The sequence below is a fragment of the Callorhinus ursinus genome, unplaced genomic scaffold (assembly GCF_003265705.2).
Source record: "Callorhinus ursinus isolate GAN/ISIS: 27379988/994484 unplaced genomic scaffold, GSC_fseal_2.0 scaffold13, whole genome shotgun sequence".
NCBI classification, from domain to species: domain Eukaryota; kingdom Metazoa; phylum Chordata; class Mammalia; order Carnivora; family Otariidae; genus Callorhinus; species Callorhinus ursinus.
In genome coordinates, this window is record NW_027397075.1 from 17,997,217 (window position 1) to 18,021,275 (window position 24,059).

A 24,059-nucleotide genomic window follows, 5' to 3' on the forward strand; every position below is an offset into this window, starting at 1 on the left:
AGTGTCCAGACTGGAAGGGCCCTCCTTGTGCCCTGTATAGAGCATGAAAGTCAACCAAGTATCAAAACCAGTGATGTTGGAATTTCTGAACTGTGCGGGCAAAGAAAAGATCCCGGAAGCTTCCAGAGGGAAAAAGAGGTTCTTTAAAAAGGTTCTAGCATCAGAATGGCTTTGGACTTGGGGCGCCTGGCTGGCTCATTTGGAACACTGCGACTCTTGCTCTTGGGGTCCTGAGATTACTTAAATAAATAAACAAACAAACAAAAAAAAGAATGGCTTTGGACTTGTCAGCCGCAGTCCTAGAAACCCGGAGATCATGGAACCATCACTCTTCTGAAGGAAAATTCTTTCCATTCTTCCATTCTGGAATGGTACATTAATTAATGGGAAGCATCGAATAAACATGTTTTCCAGACACACTTAGATTATATTTTACTGAGGTAACGACCTCCCAATCTCAGTACCTTAAAAAAAGTTTAATTTTTTGCTCAAATCAGAGGGAGCTGCGGCTCCACAAGCCTGCTCCCACTCACAGTCAATGTCTCGATTCCAGGATCGAGGAGGAAAGAAAATCTCCCAACGGCTCTTGAAACCTCTGCTCAGATGTCAGGTCGTGTTCTATTGATCAAAGCAAGTGACATGTCCAGGCCTGGCATCAGTGACCCTGGGGAATTACATTCATCTGCAGGGAGGCACTGGAGGCCAAGCAAAGGGCAGGAATCCCTGAGAACAGTAATCTACACGATGTCTCAAAACTTCACAAGAAGCGATCAGGGATGCGCTCCTCTAAAACCTTAAAACAGTGAGTCAAGGAAGAAGGAGAAGGGGGTACAGGAAGCAGACACCCAACAAGAGAGCCCCAAAAGGATCCCCAGGGTGGGGGTGAAGGGGAGCCCGGCCGCGGTGGTGCCCCAGGCATGGAGCAACCAGACCAGATGAGGCAGGTCGGCAGTCCGGAGGCACTTTAAAAAAATGTCATCGAAGAAAATCCAACGTGAATTAATTTACTACTGAGGGGTTGGTGTTGAAGTAGGGGCTGATCCACAGGAAATCATGCAAAGTTCAAAAATATTAATGTTAGGGGAAACATGTTAAACAGGAAAAGAAAATCGGACTTCTATAGATCAGCGCTGAATTCCCTTCAGAACAATGAAAACTGAAACACTAAGATTATTTGGGGGACTTGGGGGGGGATGGGGAGTCCATGGAGTGACGTCAGTTGAAGAAAGAGCTAATTTCCCTATCTGTTGATGTCCGAGATGCCTGAGATGCGAGTAGGAAAAAAAGAAACAAATATAAATTTACAAATACAAAGAGAATCCACTAGAAGGGTTAAACCTGGTTTTTACTCTTTCAGGAGAATAGAATGGGGACAAGGGCTGACTCAGCTGATGCTTCAAATAATTGGTTAAAACACGAAGTTTAAATAAGAGCCCCACCCCCCACCCCCGCCATCTGTTCAGAATGGGAACAAAATTATTTTCATAGTCAAAGAAGGCACAGAAAAGATGCAGTGTCCAGTGCAAATCCACAGAGGGCCCAAGAGAGCCTTTCCTGCCTTGGAAGTTCGTGTACTTGTCAGCTTTACTTCCTTCGGCTGATCTGATCTTCACGCACTTGTATCGTTTGATCATTGCTCTTGAAGCCCCGAGGACAGGGTACAGTCAGAGAACCCGGGACAGCGGGAGAAAGTGGTCTGGAGAGTCAGTGTGAAATCATTTAGAAGAACTTTGGGGATCCGTGAGTAATAATCTATCCTTCCTCCTTTCTGTGGACACGGGGAAAATGTTTTAAAATGCAACAAATTGCATCTCTCCTCCTCTTTGCATTCTTTATAAATGTGAAATCTATAGAAAATCTAAGATCATTTTCTGTTAGTAGTAACTCAGCACATAGGATATACTATATAGTATCTTGTCATTCCTGATATTCCCCAACAGGTACCTTTGCAAATTATCTTGTGTATTGTACGTGGGCAAGTTTCCAGAAACTGGGGATTCTGCTTGCATCTTATTTATTGGTTGGTTCGTTGGTAGCACCATACGCTGACCGATGACTGGTAAATACACTTGACTATAAAAATGATGAGAAAACACACAGAGATGAAACTATTCTATATAACTAATAATCTTACAAAAGTCTTTCTCTCTGGAACATTTTGTAAAATACCTATTTGGCATCCCCACCCTCACGCCCTAGTGTCTAAGTGGATTTGTAATCTGTTCATCTTGCAATAGTGAGTAGTGGGCGCTATGCCCTTTTGAGAATCTAATTGTCGTAAAATGCAGGCAGGGTCAGATGCAATCAGTAAGCTCTCGTTTGGTATCTGGTAAAGGGACTTATTGGTAAGTATGGGGAGTGTCCAGATAGCAGATTGGGCAGGGCAGGAGCCCCGTGGGCAATAGGAGCGGAGGAAAAGCCTGAGGGGAGGAGAGAGAGGAAGAGCAGTTTGTGGGAAGCGATCTGAGCCTGGAATTTGCAAGAGCACAAGACGTGCTCTAGAATCTACAGGAAAAAGCAATGAATCTGGAGGGTCCCATGACCTCAGAAAACAATATTTTTAAGTTAATGTTTATTTTTCTTTATTTTTAAAGATTTTATTTATTTATTTGAGAGAGAGAGGGATAGTAAGAGAGAGCAGGAGGGTGGGGAACCCGGCGCAGGGCTTGATCCCAGGACCCCAGGATCACGACTGAGCCAAAGGCAGACGCTTGACCAACTGAGCCACCCGGGCGTCCCCAAGTTAATTTTTACTTTTATCCTTGCACATGGTTTTTTAAAAAATAAAATAATCAAGGCTTAGAATAAAATAGAACAGTCCCCCATCATTCATTTTTCTTATTCTACCTTCCAAGCCTTTTAGCGTCTACTTCTGTATATATGAATGACATACTTATAATGCGTATTTCCAGATTTGTCAGTTTTGGACATTGTTGATTTTATAGTAAAGACTATACACTTCTACCACTCCTGCTGCATCCTCCCAATTTGGTAATAGTCACTTTTTGTTAAATCAGTAGTTTACACAATCATGGCTACATAACTGCTGCTCACTGCAGAACAAAGCAGTGCATCATGATTACATTTTCTTTCCTGAACAACTTTGTTTTTCTTGTAATTATTCAATTTTTCCCCTTTGCTTATTTTTCCATGTTCCTTTCTTTAGTTTTTTCCCAAATATGCCATCAGATCTCACAAGTGTCTATTCATATTATTTTCCAAAAGCTTAATTCTATCGGTTAGTGTATTAAATCCATCTTTTCCCTGGAGCCCTGCCTCCCAGCGCCCTGTGTGGACAGGTTGCTCTCCTAGCCTGCTGCACACTTGTCCCCTGCTGCTGCCGGTCTGTATTAGGTCCCCTGCTCCTAGTGACAATGTCTTCCCCTTTCATAATTTACGCCCCTGTTTTGCTGGAGCACATCTGCTAGTTACATCTCAGGAAATGGTACTCGAGAGGTAAAAATGTTTTTTTAGCCCTTGCATGTGTTTTGTTTTATTTGTTTGTTTTTTGCATGTGTTGCATTTGCCCTCATACTTCATTTTGGAACTCTGCTGGAGATAATTTCCCTCCAACTTTTGAAGGCCTTGCATCACTGTCTTATGGCATCAGTGTTACTGCTAAGAAGACTGAGACATTCTGATTGTTGTTTGTGTTGACCTCTTTATGTTTTCATTTTTCTCTCTAGGAGTTTTTAGGAGCTTATCTTTTCTTTAGTATTCTGAAAGTTCACAATGACTTGCATTGGTGTGGTTCTGGCTTTTTATTGTGTCTTTTCAATCTGGAGACTCCTGTCCTTTGGTTTTGGAAATTTTCTTGCATTATTTCTTTAGTTACTTCCTTCTCTTTATATTCTTTTCTCTCTCTCTCTCTCTCTCTCTCTCTTTTAAAGATTTTATTTATTTGAGAGAGAGAAAGAGCAAGCAAGAGAGCTAGCACGAGCAGGGGAATAATGGTGGAGGAGCAGAAGGAGAGGGAGCAGCAGACTCCCCACGGAGCAGGGAGCCTGACCCGGGGCTCAATCCCAAGACCGAGATCATGACCTGAGCTGAAGGCAGATGCTTCACCAACTGAGCCACCCAGGCGCCCTTCTTTTTTCTCCCCTATGGAACTCATATTAGTCTGGTGACTTCCTGGATCGATCTTCTGATTTGCTTTTGCTTTCTTTCTTTCTTTTTTCCCCACCATCTATCTCTTTGATTTGTGTTCTGTTTTTTCTGGGAGAATTCCTCAACTCCATGCTCTGACTTTTCCGTCAAAAATTTTATTTCAAAAAGTGTTTTCTAACTGTCTGAATGCTTTTTTTGTCTATTGCCTCCTGTTCTTGCCTCATAAATACAATTAATTTCTTATCTCTGTGGATGTTATCATTTCTTCTGTTGCCTTCAAAAACTCCTTCTGTACTTTGCCTTTCACGTCAGAGGCTTTCCAAGTGTCTGCTCTTTTAATATTTAGGACTGAGACACTGAAACACCAGTTGGCAGCTCCGTGTGAGTGGTGGGCAGTAACCCCACACTGGCCTCAGTGGAGGGCGATCAGACGGGGAGCCAGCAGTTGTGTTTTGAGGTCCCCAAATGTCATTATCTGTGGCTCTTTTCCCCGGGAACTGCTCCTTTATTTCAGAGACCGATCCTCTACTTCTGCCTGGGGGTCATTACCCGGAGGCAGTGTTCTGTGAACCCACAGCAGGAAGGGGCCAAGGAGAGACTCATAGTTGAGCGTGAACACTTTCACTCGATTCTCCTGTTTTCTGCCAGGTGCCTCATCCCCATCCTACTTGTGCCGCGTGCCCGAGTGGGAAGTCTCTAGGAAATAAACTGCTGAGCTGCCAAGATGAGGGCTTGGACTGAGAACCAGGGACAGGGGATATAACTTCTTTTACAGACCTTAATCCTTCTAGGGTTTTTTCCCCCAATTTTTTTTTATTGAAGTAAAACACATATAACATAAAATTTGCCATCTAAACCATTTTAAAGATTTATTTATTTATTTTAGAGAGAGCAAGTCAGAGAAAGAGAGAGAGCAAGCACGGAGGAGGGGCAGAAGGAGAGAGAGAGAGAGAGAGACAATCTCAAGCAGACTCCCCGCTGAGCGCACAACCTCATGTGGGGCTCAATACCACCCCGAGATCACAACCTGAGCCCTAACCAAGAGTCAGCCGCTTAACTGACTGAGCCACCGTGGCGCCCCTAACCATTTTTAAGTGTACATTTAAGTTGATTCCTATTGCTGTACAACCATCACCACCATCCATCTGCAGAACGCTTTTCATCTTGCAAAACTGAAACTCTCTCCTCATTAAGCGATCATGCCCTATGATTGAGTCTTTGCCTTGCATTCTTGCCATGCAGGGACACTCAGGGTGTGTGGCCGATCACTGTTCCCCACACCCACCCACATCCCTGCCTTCAGAGGCTCCTGATGCCTGTGGCTCCTAAGACTTTGCAGGGCTGTAAGGTAGGTGTTGGCAAACTGTTCCGGGAAAGGGCCACGTAATAAACTTTTTAGGCTGTATGGGTAACTGCTCATCTCTGCTATTGTAGCAGGAAAGCAACCATAGGCAATATGCAAACAAGTGCAACCTTGCCTCAGTAAAACTTTATTTACCAAAGTAAGTTGCGGGCCACATTTGGCCCGGTCTGTAGTTTGCTAATCTCTGCAGGTCTAGAGCAAGAATGTGCCTGCTTCTGGTTGTAGAAAGGTTTTCAGCTTTATTTGTTTTGCTGAATCAATCCCCCTACTTTCAGCCTTACAGAAACTTGATGTTTCTCCTCTGCTGTCACCTTTTCTCTTGTTCACTTTGTCCCTGTAGAATATATTTTTTTTTATCCCTCTGTAGTTATTTCCATGTTGTTTTCTGTAACTGACATAAATGCGTATGTTTCTTCGATCCACGATTTTTAAAAAGATTTATTTGTTTGAGAGAGAGCGAGGGTTGGGGTGGGGGGGTGCGTGGGGAGGGGCCGAGGGAGAGGGAGAGAGGGTCCTAAGCAGACTCCCTGCTGAGTGTGGAGCCTGCCATGGGGGTGTCGATCTCACGGCCCTGCGATCACGACCTGAGCCGAAACCGAGAGTCGGTCGCTTAACCGACTGAGTCACCCAGGTGCCCCTCTCTGATCCACAAGTTTTTAAGCTTTTTATTTCAAAATAATTCCAAGCTTACAGTAAAGTTGTTGCAAGAATAGCATAAAGAGTTCCCAAATACTCTTTACCCAGTGGCTAATTGTTGATATTTTGCAACATTTCCTTTATGATTCTCCCTCCATAGAGAGATAGAACAATTTCAGACCTGGCGTTCTATTATTCCTTAAATACTTCAGTGTATATTTTCCTAATATTCACTCAGAAAAAATTCAGTTCTCAAAATCAAGATATTTAACATTTATAAATCTATTGTTTAATCTATAGACCTGATTCAGATGTCCCCAATAAATCCTTTCTAGAACTGTTCCCAGCCCAGGGCCCAGTCCAGATAGAGCATTGCAGTTGGTTTTCATGATTCGTTAGCCTTTCAGTGAGAAACAGTTTCTCGGCCTTGTTTTGTGTTTTCTGACACTGACATTGTTTTGACCCTGACATTTTTGGAGATACGGGCCTTTAGCTTCTGGAATGTTCCTCTATTTGGTTTTTGACTGATGTTTCCTCATGCATGCATTTTTGACATAAAGAATCTGTTTCCTTGGTGGTGAATCAGGAACTGATCTACAGTTTTTATTTAAAAGCGTCCCCTCCCCCACGTTATTTTTCATTCTACCTGATGTCCCTGGAAAGTCTCCAGGAGTTTATCCACAGGAACAGCCTTTGTTCTCGTTTTTAAAAATATAGAACATATCCTGGGGGTCACATTTTACCCACCTTTTTGCTTCATAAACCTTTGGGTGGCTTTTAACCAAAAGCAGTGGAAATCTACTGTCTAAAGTTTGCCTGGCCAAGGTGGACTCTGGCTTATTTATTTACCGACTGCCTAGATACAGGTTGTGCTTTGAAATACCTCCACTATCGGGGCACCTGGGTGGCTCAGGCCCTGATCCCAGGGTCCTGGGGTCAAGCCCCGCATCGGGCTCCCTGCTCCGTGGGAAGCCTGCTTCTCCCTCTCCCACTCCCCCTGCTTGTGTTCCCTCTCTCGCTCGCTCTCTCTGTCAAATAAATAAAATCTTGAAAGAAAGAAAGAGAGAGAGAGAGACAAAGAAAGAAAGAAAGAAAGAAAGAAAGAAAGAAAGAAAGAAAGAAAGAAAAAGAAAGAAAGAAAAAGATCTCCACTATCTTAGAGTTCATATTCTAATGCTGGACAGATGCCCTAACCAAGGAGGAGGGTGTTAGGATAGAGGCAGGAGCCCTGAGGTTAGGATGTCACTGCGGTTATTTTATATATAAAAAAAAATACCCACTTTGCCGAAATATGAATCACATACTATACCCTCTTAAAGTGTTCAGATCAGTAGTTTTCAGCATATTCACAGAGTTGGAGGTGGAGGTGCAGTCACCAAGATCTAATTTTAAAATGTTTTCATCATTACTGCCGTTTTAAGAATAACAGCAAATTTGAGTTCCTTGGTAAAATGGCCAGAGCTTCTGTTTGAAAGATTTGGGGGAAGGACCGGGGGGGGGGGGGGTAACAGAGGGCAAGTTTTGAATGAGTACAGAGATGCCCAGGACCGCAGGGTGACAGAGGGCTTTTGCAGGAGGGTGTAGAATGAAGGCGCGGGCGCACTGCACATCGGCCGCAGGAAGGCATCCTGTCCAGGGCTGCGGCACGAGCCAAGGCCCTGAGGCGGCGATGAGTCGGGCGTCCGCCGGCCAGAGGCAGCCCCTCTCCCTGAAAGGCAGAGTCCCGGGCCCGGGTGAGCGGCCAGGCCGGAGGCGGGTCCCCCAGCATCCCGCCCCCCCGCGTCAAGCCCTCTGCCGACTGAGGCCTGAGGGTGCCGGGCGTGGGAGCAGCCGCCTCCTGGGCTCAGGAGAGGCGCTGCGGGGTCTCGAGGAGGGAAGCAGGGCCGTCCCCAGGCGGAGGTCCGCGATCAGTGCGCGTGGGGAGTGTCAGGAGAGCCCCAGCCCCCACCCCTTCCGTGTCGGCGCCGCAGACCCGGGTCCTCCCTGGGAAGACCTGGGGGCAGCTCCTGCCTCCGTGCAGACCACTGGGTTTGGACTTAAGTTGCCCAGCGCGACAGGCCCCACAAGTGTGCGAGGTGCAGGGGCAGCGAAGTCTGCAGGAAGAAACGCGAAGGACGCCTCCGCCCCCGGAGTCAGCCGACCCAGTGGCTGCCCCGAACTGCTCCAGGTCCCTAAACGCCTCGGCTCCGAGGCTGCACCCGGGGCCCACGCCCGGCACTTGGAGGCGCCCTCTTCCAGCAGGGGCGCAGCCTGGGGGCGGGGGACCCGACCGGTAACAGGGGCGGGGCGGGACTGAACCGGGTCCTCCGGAGGCCCTGGGCGCGACCGCGGACCGCCCCTCGGGTGCCGAGCCTGGGCGGGGTCAGCGTGGGGCCGCTCGAGCCCCAGAGCTGGAGTGCGAGGGACCGCGCGCCAGCCGCCGCCGCGGGAGCCTCGGGGCCTGGGAGCCGACGACCGTAAGGGGGCGCGGGGGCGCGGGCAGATGTGGGGGTGCGGGGGTGCGAGGGCGCGGTTGCTGGGGGCCGAGTGTGGGGCGCGAGGGGTGAGGCGGGCGACTGTGGGGATGCGGTTCCGGAGGGGCGAGGGGGCGAGTGTGGGGGCACGGCTGCGGGGGACGCGGTTGCTAGGGGCCGGGTGTGGGGGCGCGGGCGGCAGTGGGACTTGCAGGCGTGACTTGCTCACGCCTCGGCCCCCGGGGCTGCAGGAGCGCGCGGCTGGGGGAAGAGGCCCGGCCAGGCCCTGCGAGCGCGCTCAGGCAGGGGAAGGGGACGGGGGGGGGGGGGGGGGAGCGCGGCGGGGGTCCCCAGGCCCCGCACTCCCCGAGAGTCTTGCTTCCAGCGTGCGTCGCGCCCCGCAGTGAAATGCCCTTGTTTGTCGCCGGAGTCCTGAAAGCTGTGTCAGATCTCGCGGTTGGAGTGTGCTTTCCTGCCCTCCGCGTCCGGCGCCCGGTCCCCCCCCCCCCCCCCCCCCCCCCCCGACACACACACACCGCTCTTCGCCCTGGAGAGAAGGCCTGCGCGCCGCGCAGCCGGGGGACACTTGAGCACAATCCTGCTGTGCCAAGGTTGACCTCTTCCTCTAAGGCTGCGTGGCCCACTTGCCCTCCCGCCCCCCAAGGTATAAGCGTCGGGCTCCGCAAAGCCTGGATTTGCCCTCGCGCCTGCACCGACAGACCCCCCTCTCCGGCCCTGGCAGCCTGCGACGCTTGCAGCCCGCACCAGGGGAAGGGGAGAGCTGGGGGACGTGCTTTTGCCACCTCTGCCCTCAGCTCAGCCTTTGCTCGGACTGGTGAGCTGTGTGGAAAATTGCCCGGGACGTGGGCCTCCCCTGAGTGCAGCCGCGCTGAAGATCAACATTCTCAGGAAGCGTCCCAGCTGCAGAAAGTAACACCGTCCGGTGGGAGCTTGCTTCCTTCAGGGCCTAGCCCCGCCGCGACTGCTTTAGCAAAGCGTTCCGGAATTGTTTGGCAGCGGCTTTCCCCCCAAATTTGCACACCTAGGAGGGCCGTGGGAGGACCGTCCTGTTTCCCTGGGAGGCGTGGGCAGTGCTCAGGGACCACCGGGCTCTGGCCTGGGCAGGGGGCTCCGTAGGGAACATGCCCTCACGAGGCCGGCAGGTTTAGGAGGCAGAGGTGGTGGATAAAATAAACTTGTAAAATGTAAGTACGTCAGAAGACAGTAAAACCCTGGGGAGGGAAGGGGTGTCAGGTGAAAGAGAAGCCGTGGTTGAGAGGTGAGGTCTGGATAATCCTGAGGAGTTAGGAGTGGCAGATTGCCCTTGGGGATGACTGTGCTCCAGGCTGAGGGAAGAGCGAGAGCAAAGGTCCCGGGGCAGGAGAGCTCCTGGCACAGATGACCTTTATCCGTGTTTTCTGAGTGTGGGCCTGGCCGCCACCAGGGCCTTCGGTGTGAGTGACCTCCTGTGTAAACGGCAGTGGCCCAGCTTGAGAGCGAGAGGACTCGGGAACTTTCTGCACCTGCCCCCGCCCCCCACCCAGAGCCAGGAAGGGAAAGACTTCCACAGACACACACACAGTAACTGCTCAGCAGGGTAGCCAGAGTGAACCTCAAGGCCATCTGCTGCAACCCGTGTGCCCTCATGGGCCTGAGGCCCTCTCGCCGGGGTGTCTCTTCAAAGCGACCAAGTGCACTTGGGCAGAGGGGCCTGTCCCGGGCTCCCACTGCCGCTGACAGGGAGCCCCGCCCATGGACCCACGAGCCCGATAGGCCCCAGGCTTAGTAACTGCTCTCCAGGCACCCAGACTCTCCTCTTCAGCCTCCTGGCCCAGGCCCAGACCCAAGGAGGCACGGGGACGGCCAGACTCCATTTCTCCGTTCTTGAGTGGAGGTGCGCAGAGCTGCAGAGCGCAGCTGGGCACCCAGAATGAGGGGGGCCGCTGTTGAGGGGATCGCGCCAAGGACGCGCACGCAGCCCTGAGGACCACAGGTAGCATGGGCAGCTGTGGGTTTGCGGGGCCCCTGGAGCTCATGCCCCAAACCAACCTCTGGAAGGACCCTCGACCCCGAATCCTCAGCAGTTCTCTCCGCTGAGGCAATACAGTGGTGCAGAAGGCGAATTGGCCTAGAAAAAAGAGTGGACGCGTACTCTACCTGTGCCATCCATGTGTCCCTCCCCACCCCTGGACCTCACCCCTAAAATGAGGGGGTTGAGCTGTTCAGTCTGCAATGCCACAGAGCTCTAGTAGGTGATGACTGTGCAGTTAAGAAGTCCAAATGGACCTTCAGGGAAGGAAACGTGTCGGTGGGGAGCGGTCAGTTTTGATGGGGCCTGGGGGGGCCCTGCCGCCTATGGAGGGCAGGAGGGCAGCTGCAGACCCTCGGACAGAGGGCCGCGGCTCGGGATTGAAGGAGCCCAGCTGGCCCCCTGGGGTCGCCGCCCACCTGCCTGTGGGTGTTCCTGCGCTGGGCCCTGCACTCCAGGCTGCTGTGTGGATAGGGTTGGGGGTGCAGCTGGGAGAAGGCCCCCCAAGCAGTTCCCCAAGAGGGGACCCAAGCTTTGCCAGGGAGCCAGCCACCTGCCTTCCCGCGCTCCGGGAAAACCTCCCTCTCGCCAAGGAGAGCGCAAGTGCAGTCCCATCCTTGGTTATATAACCAAGCACACTCGGTGCAAACCGAGTTCAGACTGGGGTTTTCACTTCCATCAAGGTGTGTTTACCTTCCTGAGGGAGGTCACAGTTCACCCTTCCTCACCCTCTGAGGTCCAGCCCAGGCCCTCCCCCAGCCGGGCTCACAGACCTGGCGTGGACACCCTACTGTGTCTGGTGCGTGGGTGCGCGGCCCTGCTGCTGCAAAGCCTCCCTCTCCAAGGCGTCGCCGGAGGTGCTCCCATCAGGGGACAAAAGGTTCTCGTCTCCGAGGAGCTCAGAGACGTTCCAGAAGATTCTATAGCTGACCCACAAAGGGAGACCATGCGAGGAACAGGAGGTCCCCGGGTCGGGAACAGGAGTTTTTGCTGCCCTTACCTTTGGGGAAGATTGATAAACACACTGAATTCAGATGTCTTCTTGGTGGGTCCACGCAGTGACATGTGCAGCTCAGGGAGTCTGACTCTCTTTCCAAGTCTTTGGCAGGACATGGATGTACTTTTCCGCTTTCCCAGGGTTTGTTTTTGTTTTTGTTTTTGTTTTTTTGCCTACTTGCTGGACCACATGGTCGCTGCGAGGCAGCAGCCAGCAGACCCAGCCACCACGCGCGGGAAGGTGGCATGTCCTTGCCTGGGTCTGCGCCTGCCTCCCTCCCTCTGAGGCAGGCTGCTGTGTCCGCCAGGACCTTCCACCGAACCTGAGAGGTCTTTTTAGCCTTTTGCAACTTTTTATTCCTTTCTGCTACCCAGACATTGCCACCAGCAAACTAACCCCCACCAAGATACCAACAGCCCAGAACATTCCTGGATGGGGCCTTTCGCCACATTCCGGAGGAGAAAGCCGGCTTAGCTTACTCAGCGAGGCCCCGGCCCTGGCCAACAGTGCTATCGCCTTACACAACATTGAGGAAGCCTCCAGACCAGGGAGCACATTGTTGAGGGCTGGCCGCCCTGGGGGGCAGAGGGGAAGGAGATTGAGTATGCCCATGACTGAATTTCAGCCTGCATGGCCCACTCCTCGGAATGGGATGCCAAGTGTTGAAATCCCACACAAGGTAAATTGCTTTTCCTCAGAGGCAGTGACCTGAGCTCTGCTCGGGGTTTTCTCTTGTAAGGTGAGGCCAGTGGAGAACTGGCCCGGTCTCCTGGGGCAGCCCAGGAGAGGGAGCAGAGCCTCCAGTGACCCCGGGGCTCCCTGTGTTACTCAGCTCCAGGCCTGCGTGGAGGGCTGTGTCCATGGGTCTGTGTGGGCCTCTGCTCGGCAGCTAAGTCTGCATTCCCCGGGCCCTCTCCAGTGGGGGCGCGGGCGGCAGTGGGACTTGCAGGCACCTCTCCAGAGGTGCTGGGGGTCGGCCAGCCCTGCCATTGGTCCTCCCTTTTCCCGCTGCGGCAGGCTGGGTGCCCCTCACTTTCTGCCGTCCCTCCTCTGAGGACCACCGCTCAGCTCCCCATCTCGGTTCAGGGAGCACTTCCTCAGGGAAAGGGCTGGATAAGGACATGGGTTGGGGTGTTCTGGGGACTGACAAGCAAAGTGAGTGCCCATGTAGGTGACTCTCTGAATCCCCCCAGTTTGGTGAGGCCTGGAGAAGTGGGGTCCCTGGCCTGGAGTGCGCAGCAGGGCCAGGACTGGAGGTGGGCAGCCAGTGCCTGACCAGCAGCCGGCTGGCTCCTGGCTCCGAGAACACTCCATCCGACCAGCAACACCAGTCGTGTTTTGTCTACACAAAGGCACGAATAGTCGGTTTGGGGGGTGGGGGACACACTGCATGGCAGGTGGCACCGTGCCTCCACCAGGCCCAGAGCAGGGCTCCCCCCCAAGAAACCCGCACCCCGCCCCTGCGCTGTTTTTACTGCTCTTTCCTTCTGCTTGGTTTTTGCCTGCAACCTCGGGGCCTGGCTCCAGGCTGCTGTCCCAGGCTGTGCTCCAGGCCCCGGGGGGGGGGGGGGCAGGGGGGCAGGGCGTGCTGCTTGGCGGCTGTCTCTGGCCTCGCCCACTCTGAGGCCCCTTTGGCCGCTGGGGTCCCGGGGAAAGGTCTGTGGGGGCAGAGGCTGTGCTGAACCGGGCGGGCTGTGCCCCCCACCTCCTTCCCTGGCCAGCCGCACCCCCAGGGTGGTCTCGGCACCAGCGAGCAGGGCCTGGGAATCTCTGGGAACTTCGGGAAGCCCCTTGGCTGGGGCGTTGGCTGTCAGCAGTGCGTGGGCGGCAGAACATTCCCGTTCTTCCTGCCTTGGCAGGCTGGCCCTGCACTGGAAGGGAAGCCATCTGTTTGTCCCTCCCTGCTGGATGTCATTTTGCCTTCGCCCAGGCAGGCGCGGCCAGACTGGGGAGGGCGGCCAGGGGCGGGGGGCCAGGGGGCGCATGCAGACCCCCAGCGCCACCTCTCTGCCTGGCCTGGTGTCAGGGGGGCCCGTAGTGTCTCCGTGTCCCCCCCACACCTCTGCCCCAGAGTTCTCTGTCGAGACACACTTCCCCCAGAAGTGGCTGAGGTTCTCCCTCCCTTGTGAGTGTGAGTCACAGGAAACTATCAAGGCCTCGGGGCCTCGGGTGGAGTCCCCCCGGGGTGGCAGAGCTGGGCCCCCTCCCAAGAGCAGCCTGGGATGCCCTGGCCTGAGGCCGGATGGGTAAATGCAGGGCCCAGGTTGGCTGCAACTCTTGGTGAGTTCAGGAGCACTTACTGATGGTGGGGTTCTCCCACCTGCCTGGGTGTGAGGGAGCGGGCCTCTGGGAGCAGGCTAGCAGAGCCCCCCCTGTTGCCTTCAGCAGGGTCCTGAGTCTGATCCTCCTCTGTTTAGATCCAGAACCCCTAGATCTGCAGTCCGCCTGGCGGACTGGCGGTCCACTCTTCCTTCTGGGGGAGATCTGCCATGGTGCCCCCTGCCACCTACCCAGCCCTCTCCCTGTATCTCAGATACAGGGGGCCTTCATCTACAGAGTAGGCTGAGAAGTGGGTCCTGTATGATTCCTCGGGGAGCATTCAGCCATCTCTTGGTTCCAAAGTTCGAAAAAGTTTCAACACTGTCATTCAAAGAATCGTTAAACTCATTCATCCGACAGATACTTCTGAGCATCCAGTGCACGCCAGGCAGTGGGGACCCGAGGGGAGCCGAGGCGGACAGGTTCTCAACCCGCAAGGAGCTTCCTTCCAGTGGGGGCGGCCCATAGCACAGAACCTCAAACAAACGTGACCGTGAGGGCGCCTGGGTGGCTCAGTCGTTAAGCGTCTGCCTTCGGCTCAGGTCATGATCCCAGGGTCCTGGGATCAAGTCCCACATCGGGCTCCCTGCTCAGCGGGAAGCCTGCTTCTCCCTCTCCCACTCCCCCTGCTTGTGTTCCTGCTCTCACTGTCTCTCTCTGTCAAATAAATAAATAAAATCTTAAAAAAAAAAAAAAAAACGTGACCGTGACACGAGCTAGGGATGGGAGGCGCACCGAGCTGAAAGAGGTCAGGCTGGGCTGCCGGGAAAAAGGACACTAGATTTGAAATCTGAAGGAGGAGCAGGAGTTAAGCAGCTGAGAAAAGGAGGGAAGAGCAGACTGAGGGACGGGCATCGGCCCCGAGGGAGGAGGGAGCGTGGTGAGCCCGAAGGACCCCAAGAAGGTGGGGGTTGGGCCCAGAGAGGGCGAGGAGGGGAGAGGTGGGCAGCCCAGACCGCAGGGGCCTTGAAGGCCAAGCCGGTGTCCCTCTGTTCCAAGGGTAGCGGGAAGCTACTCGAGGGTTTTAAGGAGGGATGGGACGCGAGCGGGTTTGGATTTCCAGAGAGTCACTCTGACTGCAGAGGATGTGGGAGGGGGCAGCGCACGTGGGAGGGGATGGACCGGGGCTTTGCTTTGGTCCAGGGGAGGTGGTCACGGAGGTGGACTCGAGACTCTGCATAGTGTAGGGAAGGAAAAATTCTTCCTCTACCCTCAGGGTCTTCAGCTGGACTAAGAATTCAATTTACACGAGACAGATTAACCAGGAGAAAAACCCCAAAGTTTTATGACCTGTGCACGGATGTCCACAGGGGCCTGGGACACCCGGGGGGCTCAGTCGGTGAAGCATCTGACTTCGGCTCAGGTCATGATCCCGGGGTCCTGGGATCGAGCCCCATGTCAGGCTCCTTGCTCTGAGGAGAGCCTGCTTCTCCCTCTCCTGATCTCCCTGCTTGTATTCTCTCATTATCTCTCTCTCAAATAAATATGAAATCTTAAAAAAAAAAAAAAAGACATTGGGGCCCAAAGAAATGACCAAGGCAGACAGTTTTTAAACTTTTGAGACAAAGAGACAATCAATGTGTGAGCAATTGACGGGATCAAGAAAACAGGTGTTTGCGAGCCTTAATCGGGGGAATTCTAATCAGGATTTAGACCACAGCTAGTAGATCAGAAACACGGAACACGGCCTGTTTCTACTGCTTCCTCGGCTCTCAAGTCCTCATCTCTGGCAGTAAGGGTGTCTTTTTGCTTCTTAGAACAGGAAGGGCATTTTCCATTTGGGAGGCTTGTTTCCTGCTTTCAGGGGGACACAGGAGGGTCTGAGGGATCTCACACCGGCTGATTCCTAAGTGACTTTTATTTAAAATCATCACGATGCCGAAGGGACACATTTGGGGCGGCTGGCCCTAAATTCGTTCGATGAATCCGTCACAGCTTATTTCCGTCCCCAGCTGATGGACATTCAGGTTGTTTCCAGTCTTACCCTTTTACCGAGAGGGAAGGGGGAGAAAACCTGCAGCGCATACTCTTGTGCATAAGACATTTTATGACAACGCAGGTTCCATGTTTTGGGGAGAGAAATCCCAACGTGGAGTTGCCGGTCACGCGTGGTTCACATTTTGACAGATGTCACAGAATTGCCTTTCATGTAAAGAAGCAGCCAAGTGGGAAGACACCCTCTTTTGTCCTCGAGAAGGATGAGGGCGCAGGTTCCAGGGACCCCCCGCCCGCCGCTGCATTGTGTCTGCCCTTGGAGAACGGCCCTTCTTTGTGGTCCGGCCGCAGGACAATGTTTATTCATTGGGTACATGTCTCAGCCAGGGAGCGTGAATACAGCAGTGAACCTTTTGAAGACTGTTTCTTGTTGAGAGAGTGTCCACAGGGAGTACTGGATATATTTTCTTTTCCCCCCGACTTTCACAATTCATGAGGATTGATACAATACAAGAGTGACAGTGGCTCAAACAATAAAGAAGTTAGTTCCCCTGTCAGCCAGAGGAAGTTTGGAGTAAGTAATCCAGGACTGGGCCACTGGCTCCACGGTCAGCGGGAACCCGTCATCCCCATCACTCCTCAAGATCCCCTCCCGGCCCAAAATGGCTACCGGGGTCCAGGCATCGCATCTGTATCCCCAGAAGCATGAAGGAGGAAGGGGAAGGGCCAAAGGTGCACACTTCCCGGCTGAGTCAGCGCCCTTTACGTGGTCTGCCACACACGTGCAGGACCCATGCACCCTCGTGCAGGTTGTGCACTGTGCAACCCAAGAGATGCCATGCAGGTCACCCACATCGTGGATTTGCGTGTTTATTTACAAGTACTTTCCAGCAGGTGACAACGAGGCATCTTATGACCGAAGCAGTACAGTAGGTTAATTTTCAGATTGCGTTTTGAAGAACGGGCGTCTTTTCCCAATTCATACCCAGTGCTGTCGGCGCCGCGGGTGGCTCTGCGCCAAATACACTTAACAGCTCTTAATCGGCACCTAATCCCTCCATCAGACGGAGCTGCGGGGAGGGCCAAGAAATGTAGCGTTTAGCTGGGCTTTGCCGCTAAAAGCAAACTCCCGAGCCAGGAAGGAAGGGTTGGAAGGTCGCTGGCGCCGAGCCGCGCTGCCTCTGTCCCGGCGCATGTTTGCTGAGCAGCCAGCTCACTGCAGGCCGCGGGGGCACAGTGCTGGGTCCCCAGTAACCCGGCCAGCCCACCTTCTTCTCACGCAGCCACTCCCCAGTCCCCACTCCCGGTCTACAGAGGGGCGCCTGAATGGCAAACCTGATTCCGAGTTACGACTCCCGGCGTTGTCGTGATGAAGTAACACGTCACAGAAGGGTGGGGAGGGGACAGACACAAGAGCCCGCACCCCGGAGCTCTCGCCTGTCAGCGCCGGCACTGCCCACGTGGGGACCCTCGGGGCTCCTCGCTGCACGTGCGCTTTCGGCAGACTCCGGGATAGCCCTCCGCTCCGCTGCCTCTTCGTGAAGCCTCTGTGGCCGACTTAACCACGCCTAGCTTTGCACGCTTCTCCACCTGCGTACATGTGCCACTGTGCCCATCCCAGGGAGGGTGTCAGGTGTCCCATCTGCACGTCTGTCCTGCTGGAGCGTGGGCGCCTGCTCACTCCCTGTGCCTGCAAAGAACCGGCTTCTCGTCACACACAGGCGCGGTGTCTGCTGAGCTCGTCTCTGGTCCAAAAAGCAAAGCGATCCTTACTTTTCCAAGGCACCAATCCAAATCTCCTATTTACTTTACAATAATACATGACTTCCTGATACTTTATACAGACCAAATTCAAGTTACAAGAAAAGAGTTGAGCTTTTAGTCCCAGTCCTTAAATGAATTGTCTGTTTTTAAACTTGTGTTTTTGCCCCAAGCACAACAGAAAGATGGCATTCGGTTAAATTATCAGACTGATACTCTTTTCAGCCTTGCGGCAGACCGAAGCGCCTCCTTTATTTGCCCTCGGGCATTTATAGAGTTGTGCTTGCTAAGTCATACCCAGCAAGGCAGGGGGAAAGAGTTCACTGCCCCAGGGGCTAACAGTTGACTGCCCCAGCGGCTTCCCTTGTCACTTTCAAGTACTTTACATTCAGTCCTAAGATCACCCTATTGCCCAAGTAACTTCTTCGCAGCAAACTGAACCCTGATTTTTTTTTAAGATTTATTTATTTGAGAGAGAGTGAGAGAGAGAGAGAGAGAGCACAAGCCGGTGAGGGGCAGAGGGAGAAGCAGGCTTCCCGATGAGCAGGGAGCCCGAAGCAGGACTTGGTCCCAGGACCCTGGAATCATGACCTGAGCCGAAGGCAGACACCCAACCGGTGGAGCCACCCAGGCACCCCGATCCTTGATTTTGTTCCCCCGGGTTGCATAAGTATGTGTCCGGAACTTGACCTCAGGGAAGAATTTGGGGATTTAAACTCCATAGGATCGCGTTTCTTATCCGAGTCGTCAACGTCCCTCTGAGCACAATCTCCTGTAACCACATGACAGCTGTCCTCCAGGTATTATGCTAAACAAGAAAGAAAGAAATCAGGCTGGTTTACAACAAAAACTACATTTTCCTTACGAGGCAAGCTGATCCCTTTTTTCGAAGGGTACCCTAACTCCGAGGAAAAAAATGCTTTCGTTGGGAAAGACTTCCTCCCCTCTGCTCCCCCAGTTCTCCCAGCAGAGCCTTTGGTCTGGATTCTGGGAAAGTGCATTACGAACCAAACAACACAGGGCAATGCAGTCAGGTCAAATACGTCTCGTCTCGGGAGCTTTCTGAGCGTGCCTCCCAGGCTCGGGCGGCAGGAGCCCGCCCCACGAAGCAGGCCTGCTCCTTCTGCATCGCATGACTCTTCTGAAGTTTTCACAGTGGCTCCTGAACCTTGATGTTTTGAAGGGGGTGGAGTGTTTTCTACCGCAGCACGGGCGGACCCTGTGCAAGAGCTTTTCCCCGAAAACGTGAAGGCCAGACAGAAATGTCCCCCCCGGGGCTGAGAATTGCAGCTTCTCAGGACAGACGGAAACAAAGACGGGCACCTGCCCAGGGACAGGGGTTGCAGGAAGCACATGGCCAGAGGTCCCCATCGCACCGCCTCCATCCTCCCAAGCCACATCCTTGGGGAGCAGATACTCCCAGACAGCAGGTGCCTGTGTCATGCACGGTGCTGGGGTGCGGGCTCATTCGTCTAATAGAGACGGCGTCCTCTGGGGTCTCTGCCAGCCTGAAGATTGCGTACAGTAAAAAGGGATTCAGGGGAAGGAAGGCACATTGGCGGAGCACCTGCTTTGAGCTGGCATGGTTACCCCCAGTTTATGAGGCCACAGATGCGCAGGGTGGTTTGGTAGCTCGCGGGAAAGCGGTGGCACTGGGATTTCAACTACTGGAAACAGTAGAGGCTCCCTTTTTGTAAACCCCAAGATGTTCCAGTTCTTAAAGTCAGGGTGGTCAGAGTCTCTTGGGGGGTGCCATGGAATGGGGGTTCTCCGGGAAAGACACACCGGGTCCTCAAACGGCGATACCCGGATGGATCACGGTGCTTCCCCAAACCCACAAGGGTCTGCGTGTCACTTGGCGTGTGGTGGGGCTGGAAGATAGCGTGTCGCCCCCCCCCCAGGGGACCCAGCGATTGGGTCAGCCCTCCCGCATACCCCCCGCTTCCGGGAACCAGGCTGCCTGTCTTGCTGAGTAAAGAGTCAGAGCCCAGGTGGGTTGCCACAGTTGAGGGGCAGCACGCAGGCTCAGGGGGCCCGTGACCGTGGCCACCCCCGGCTCCTAACAGAGTGTCCCTGCGGCGACGACTCTGCGTACCCCTGACCTGCGTCCTGCCCCTGCCCGAGCCTTGCTCTTCACGTCTCTCTTCCCTGGGCTGTGTGCAGACCTGTCCCTTCTGCACGTTGTAATCACACGGGGCTTTAAGATCTGTGGGTGCAGAGCCCCCGCCCCGGCCGCTGGAGGAAAACACCATCCCGGAGTCTTGTCATAGTTACTGTTGTGCTTGTCCTTCCCTTTCTATAAAGGGGACCAGGCCACGTGTGCTCTTTTGCGTCTGGCTCTCCGGCTTGGCACCGTCCGCGGGAGTCACATGTTGTGTGTGTAGTGTGGGCCACTCCTTCTCGCAGTGTGGGGTGCTACTGTGAAGACCCCGCGATCCGGGATGGGTGGCGTTGGGTCATTTCTAGTTTGGGGGGGTTGCACAGATAGAACTGCTGTGAGCGTTCTCGTTTATGGCTTTTAGCAAACGTGGACACGTTTAGGGCGGGTCTATGCCTCGGGTAATTGCTGAGTCACAGACTTCGTCAAGGTCCAGTTCTAGTAGATTCTGCCCGTTTTCCAGAGACTGTAGGAAATTCTCCTGCAAGGTTTTGATTTATCCTAGTTTCTCTCTAGGAGTTAGCTCCCTTACAGTTGTGATGGTGCCGTCCACATCCCCGTGCCACCTTAGAGGGAAACAGAAAGGATTTAGGGCTGGAAAGGACATCCTCCCCGCCTTCAAGAGGCACACAGTTCCATCGTGCAGAGAAATCTTCCCTGCCTAACCAAGCGTGGGGAGTAAGGTGGGAGGGTGTCCGTCCAGCTTGGGAACCTGCCTCCCCCATCTGTGGGCATTTTGGGCTTGGACACACTGCTCAGCCTTCATTTCCTCATCTGTAAAATGGGCCTATTACAATAATTAGGTGAGCTGAATGGCACGGAGTGCTCCGAGCAGAGCCCGGAGGAAGCCCTCCCCAACATTGCCTGTCACCTGCCCAGACCGTGAGCCCCCAGCAGCGAGAAGGCCTCGGGGGGAAGGGGGGGCACAAACCTGTCCCCTGTGTCAGTGGGGTGGGGACAGCAAGGGACTTTTGATCTCTGAGGTGCTGCAGGAAGGGCAGGGAGCCTAAGTGATTTCTAGACGCCTGCGGACCAGGATTTCAAGGACCAGCCGCCCCTGTGGCCTGGTTTAGGGGGGCGGCTGCGGCAGGAGCCAACCTCAGGGCCTTGGCAAGTCCCCAGCGGGTCCTTCGGCAAAGAGGACTCAGACAGCTTCTACGAACGTGATAGGCAGGTCTACACAGACAGAAAGGGGGTTCGTGGTTGCCTCGGGCTGGGCCGCCATGGGGGCATCAGGGGGCTGAGACCTACGGGGTTTCTCTTTGTGGTGATGGAAATGTTCTAAAATGGTGGTTCTGAACGCACGTAGCTGCGAATGCATTAAAAATCACCAGATCCTGCACTTGAGGCAGGTGAATTGTACGGCATGTGAATTCCATCTCCTAAAACTGTTTTAAAATTACAGCTGAGACATGTGGCCATGTTCGGGCCTCATAACACTCCCCCTATGACACCCCCCAAACCTCCCTGCTGGTTCCCGATGTGCATGGGGACAGGTCCCTCCAGAGACAGTAAGGGGCGGAGCCGATGGAGCCCAGCTCTCCTCGGAGCAGGGGGACGCTCACGAGGGTGGAGAGAAGCTTCCAGAGTTGAAGGCGTCTCAGAGAAACGCGAGGCCACGGAAGTGCAGCCCCCACACCCGGGGCTATGGAGAAGCCGCCCTGCGTGCGTATATTTCTAATTCGAAGAATGAATTTCATAGCTCAGTAGAATTACAGATGAGTCTTGTCTTTTTTTTTTCTTGGGCTCCAGTTCTTCTATGTGCTTATATTCTTTTTCTAGGTCAGAAGTACCTGAGGTCTGGGGTGCCTGGGGGGCTCAGTCGGTTAAGGGTCCGACTATTGATCTCAGTTCAGGTCTTGGTCTCAGGGTTGTGAGTTCGAGCCCCGCACTGGGCTCCGTGCTGAGCGTGGTGCTTACTTTAAAAAAAAAAGTACAGGGGCCTACCGGGGGAGCGTGTGGGACGCCACGAATTCCGTTTGGAGGCATCTTTGAGCTCGCGGAGTAGACACCATGAGCAAAGCTCACCCTCCCAAGTTTAAAAATTTATGGACAAGAAATTGTCATTGAAATTAAGTGGTGGCAGACATGTCTAAGGAATATTGCGGGGGTTCGATTTGTTTATGAATCTTGTGATAGATGAGTGTGTGGAGATGGCAACTAGTGGGCAACAGAACAATATCGGAATGGTGGTAATACGAGGAAACAGTATCATCATGTTAGAAGCCTTGGAGCGAGTATAAACAATGGGTGTGTTCATCAGAAGAAATCAACTGCCTCCACATGTCCCCTCCATAGTACCTGTTTTACTACAATATAAAAATCAGGTCGTGTGCATTTTCATATTGAACTTTTTTGTTAAATCAACTTTTATAATAGTCAAAAAAAAAAAAGTACATGACGTCAGGGGCCAGGTGGGAGAGCAGGTGGGGATTCGGCGTCTCCTCGCTCTTGCAGGAATCATGTGGCTGGAAATTCTCCTCACCTCCGTGCTGGGCTTTGTCATCTACTGGTTTGTTTCCCGGGACAAGGAGGAAACGTTGCCTCTTGAAGATGGGTGGTGGGGGCCTGGGGCGAGGCCCGAAGCTGCAGAGGACGAGAGCATCCGCCCTTTCAAGGTCGAGACTTCCGAGGAGGAGATCGAGGTAAGGCACCTTTTGCAGGGGGGCTGAGCAGAGGGGAGGGCAGCGAGGCCCCTTCAGTGGTTCCCGTGAGGCTGGGGCTGGGACGGGCCTGGGGAGCGGGTTTCCCTCTGCTTTTCTCCCACCGGGCAGGTGCAGAGAGAGACACATGCCCAGCCTGCCCCCCTGCCCACCCGTCCCCTCTGCTCCTTCCTCCTCTGTCTCCTCCTTCCCCGGCCCACAGCCCAGCAGGGCCCAGGTGAGAGGGGCGTGCCAGCTGGCCCCGGGCACCTGCATCGAAGGTCACAGAAAGCAGCTTCCTCCTCCTTTGCGCCCCCATGAAACCCTGGGAGTAAGCTTGCAGGAGAAAGCCAGCAGGTTCTCATCAGGGCCCCGGGCGGAGGTCCTGAGTGAGAAGCGAGCCATGGTGACATCAAACGCTCGGGTACAGAGAAGCTGCCGCAGGGTCAGCATTAATTATGCGCCTGCTGTGTCGCAGGTGCGTGTGGTCACGTTCAGTCCCTGCAGTGACCCTGTAGGGTGAGGACTGTCGTTCCCTCTAGAGGTGCAGAAATTGAAGCTCAGAGAGGTAAAGCAATTTACCCCAGGTGACTGAGATAATAAGCAGGATTCAAACTGGAGTCCGTCCAACTCCGGAGCTTGTGCCCCTCCCCACGCTGGAGTTAGGGGGCCGTGCCCAGTGGGGTGGGCTCCTGGGCCAGGAGGGTGAATGGGACCCAGGATGTCCCCGCCCATTCTTGCTCTCGGGCTATGCATATCGGAGCACCTGCTGTATGCAGGCGCGGTGCTGGGTGCCCGGTGGAGAGGCCCTTCCCGCCGTTCACTCACAGTCCCGTAGTCGAGAGAAGGACTGGGCATGGAGGAAAGGTAACCGAGGGATTAATGACGGAGGATGCCATAAGACGTACCAATAAAAAGTGAGCTTTCAAAAAGCAGAAAGCAGGCTGCACCCAAGAGAAAGCAGGCTGATGCTCCTTGGGTAGGGCTGACGCCGCCTCACTGTTCAGGGTGGAGACTGGGCCCTGAGGATAACGCCTTCTGTGGGTTCTCAGGCTCAGAGTCTCAAACATCCGAACCCTGGGCGCCTGGGGTGCTCGGGAGGACGCTGACTGAGAAGGTAACACTTGGGAGGCCCCAGGAGCGGACGCGGACGTCCTAGCCCAATGCTCGGCCAGTAGGCTTGCGCCTTCTCTCCTGGTCTGTGTCCTTTTTTTTTTTTTTTTAAGATTTTATTTTTTTGACAGAGAGAGACACAGCGAGAGAGGGAACACAAGCAGGGGGAGTGGCAGAGGGAGAAGCAGGCTTCCCGCGGAGCAGGGAGCCCAATGCAGGGCTCGATCCCAGGACCCTGGGATCATGATCTGAGCCGAAGGCAGATGCTTAACGACTGAGCCCCCCAGGCGCCCCCTGGTCTGTGTCTTGATCCCAACGGAGGTACCATGTTTCCCTCAGTGCTGAGGCTCGGAGTCCGCTGGCCACAGCCCGTGGGACACATCTGTCCTGCCACCTGTTTATACAGCCCCCATGCTGAGAAGAGCTTTTCCATCTTCAAACAGCTGAAAACAATCCAAAAAGAACAGTCTCGGGACGGGTGAAATGTACATGGTGCGCAGATTTGTGTGTCCGTAAATAGTGTTATTGGCACATAGCCATGTCCAT

The 24,059-nt window shown here is 53.9% G+C and overlaps 1 protein-coding gene and 1 pseudogene across 2 annotated transcripts in view; both read left to right on the top strand.

Annotated features, from left to right (window-relative positions):
• Positions 1-24,059, top strand: part of EPHX1 (epoxide hydrolase 1) — a 59,339-nt gene that overhangs the window by 19,881 nt on the left and 15,399 nt on the right. Inside the window, exons 1-2 of one of the 2 annotated variants that reach the window (XM_025877831.2) lie at positions 8,408-8,562; positions 22,216-22,403. In XM_025877831.2, coding sequence (XP_025733616.1) covers positions 22,221-22,403 — 183 coding nt within the window. In that variant the 5' untranslated portion in view covers positions 8,408-8,562; positions 22,216-22,220. Of the gene's footprint in view, positions 1-8,407; positions 8,563-22,215; positions 22,404-24,059 lie in introns of those variants that run through there. The other variant, XM_025877832.2, reaches the window with a different exon arrangement.
• On the top strand, positions 21,558-22,194 carry LOC141373999 (small nuclear ribonucleoprotein G pseudogene; annotated as a pseudogene).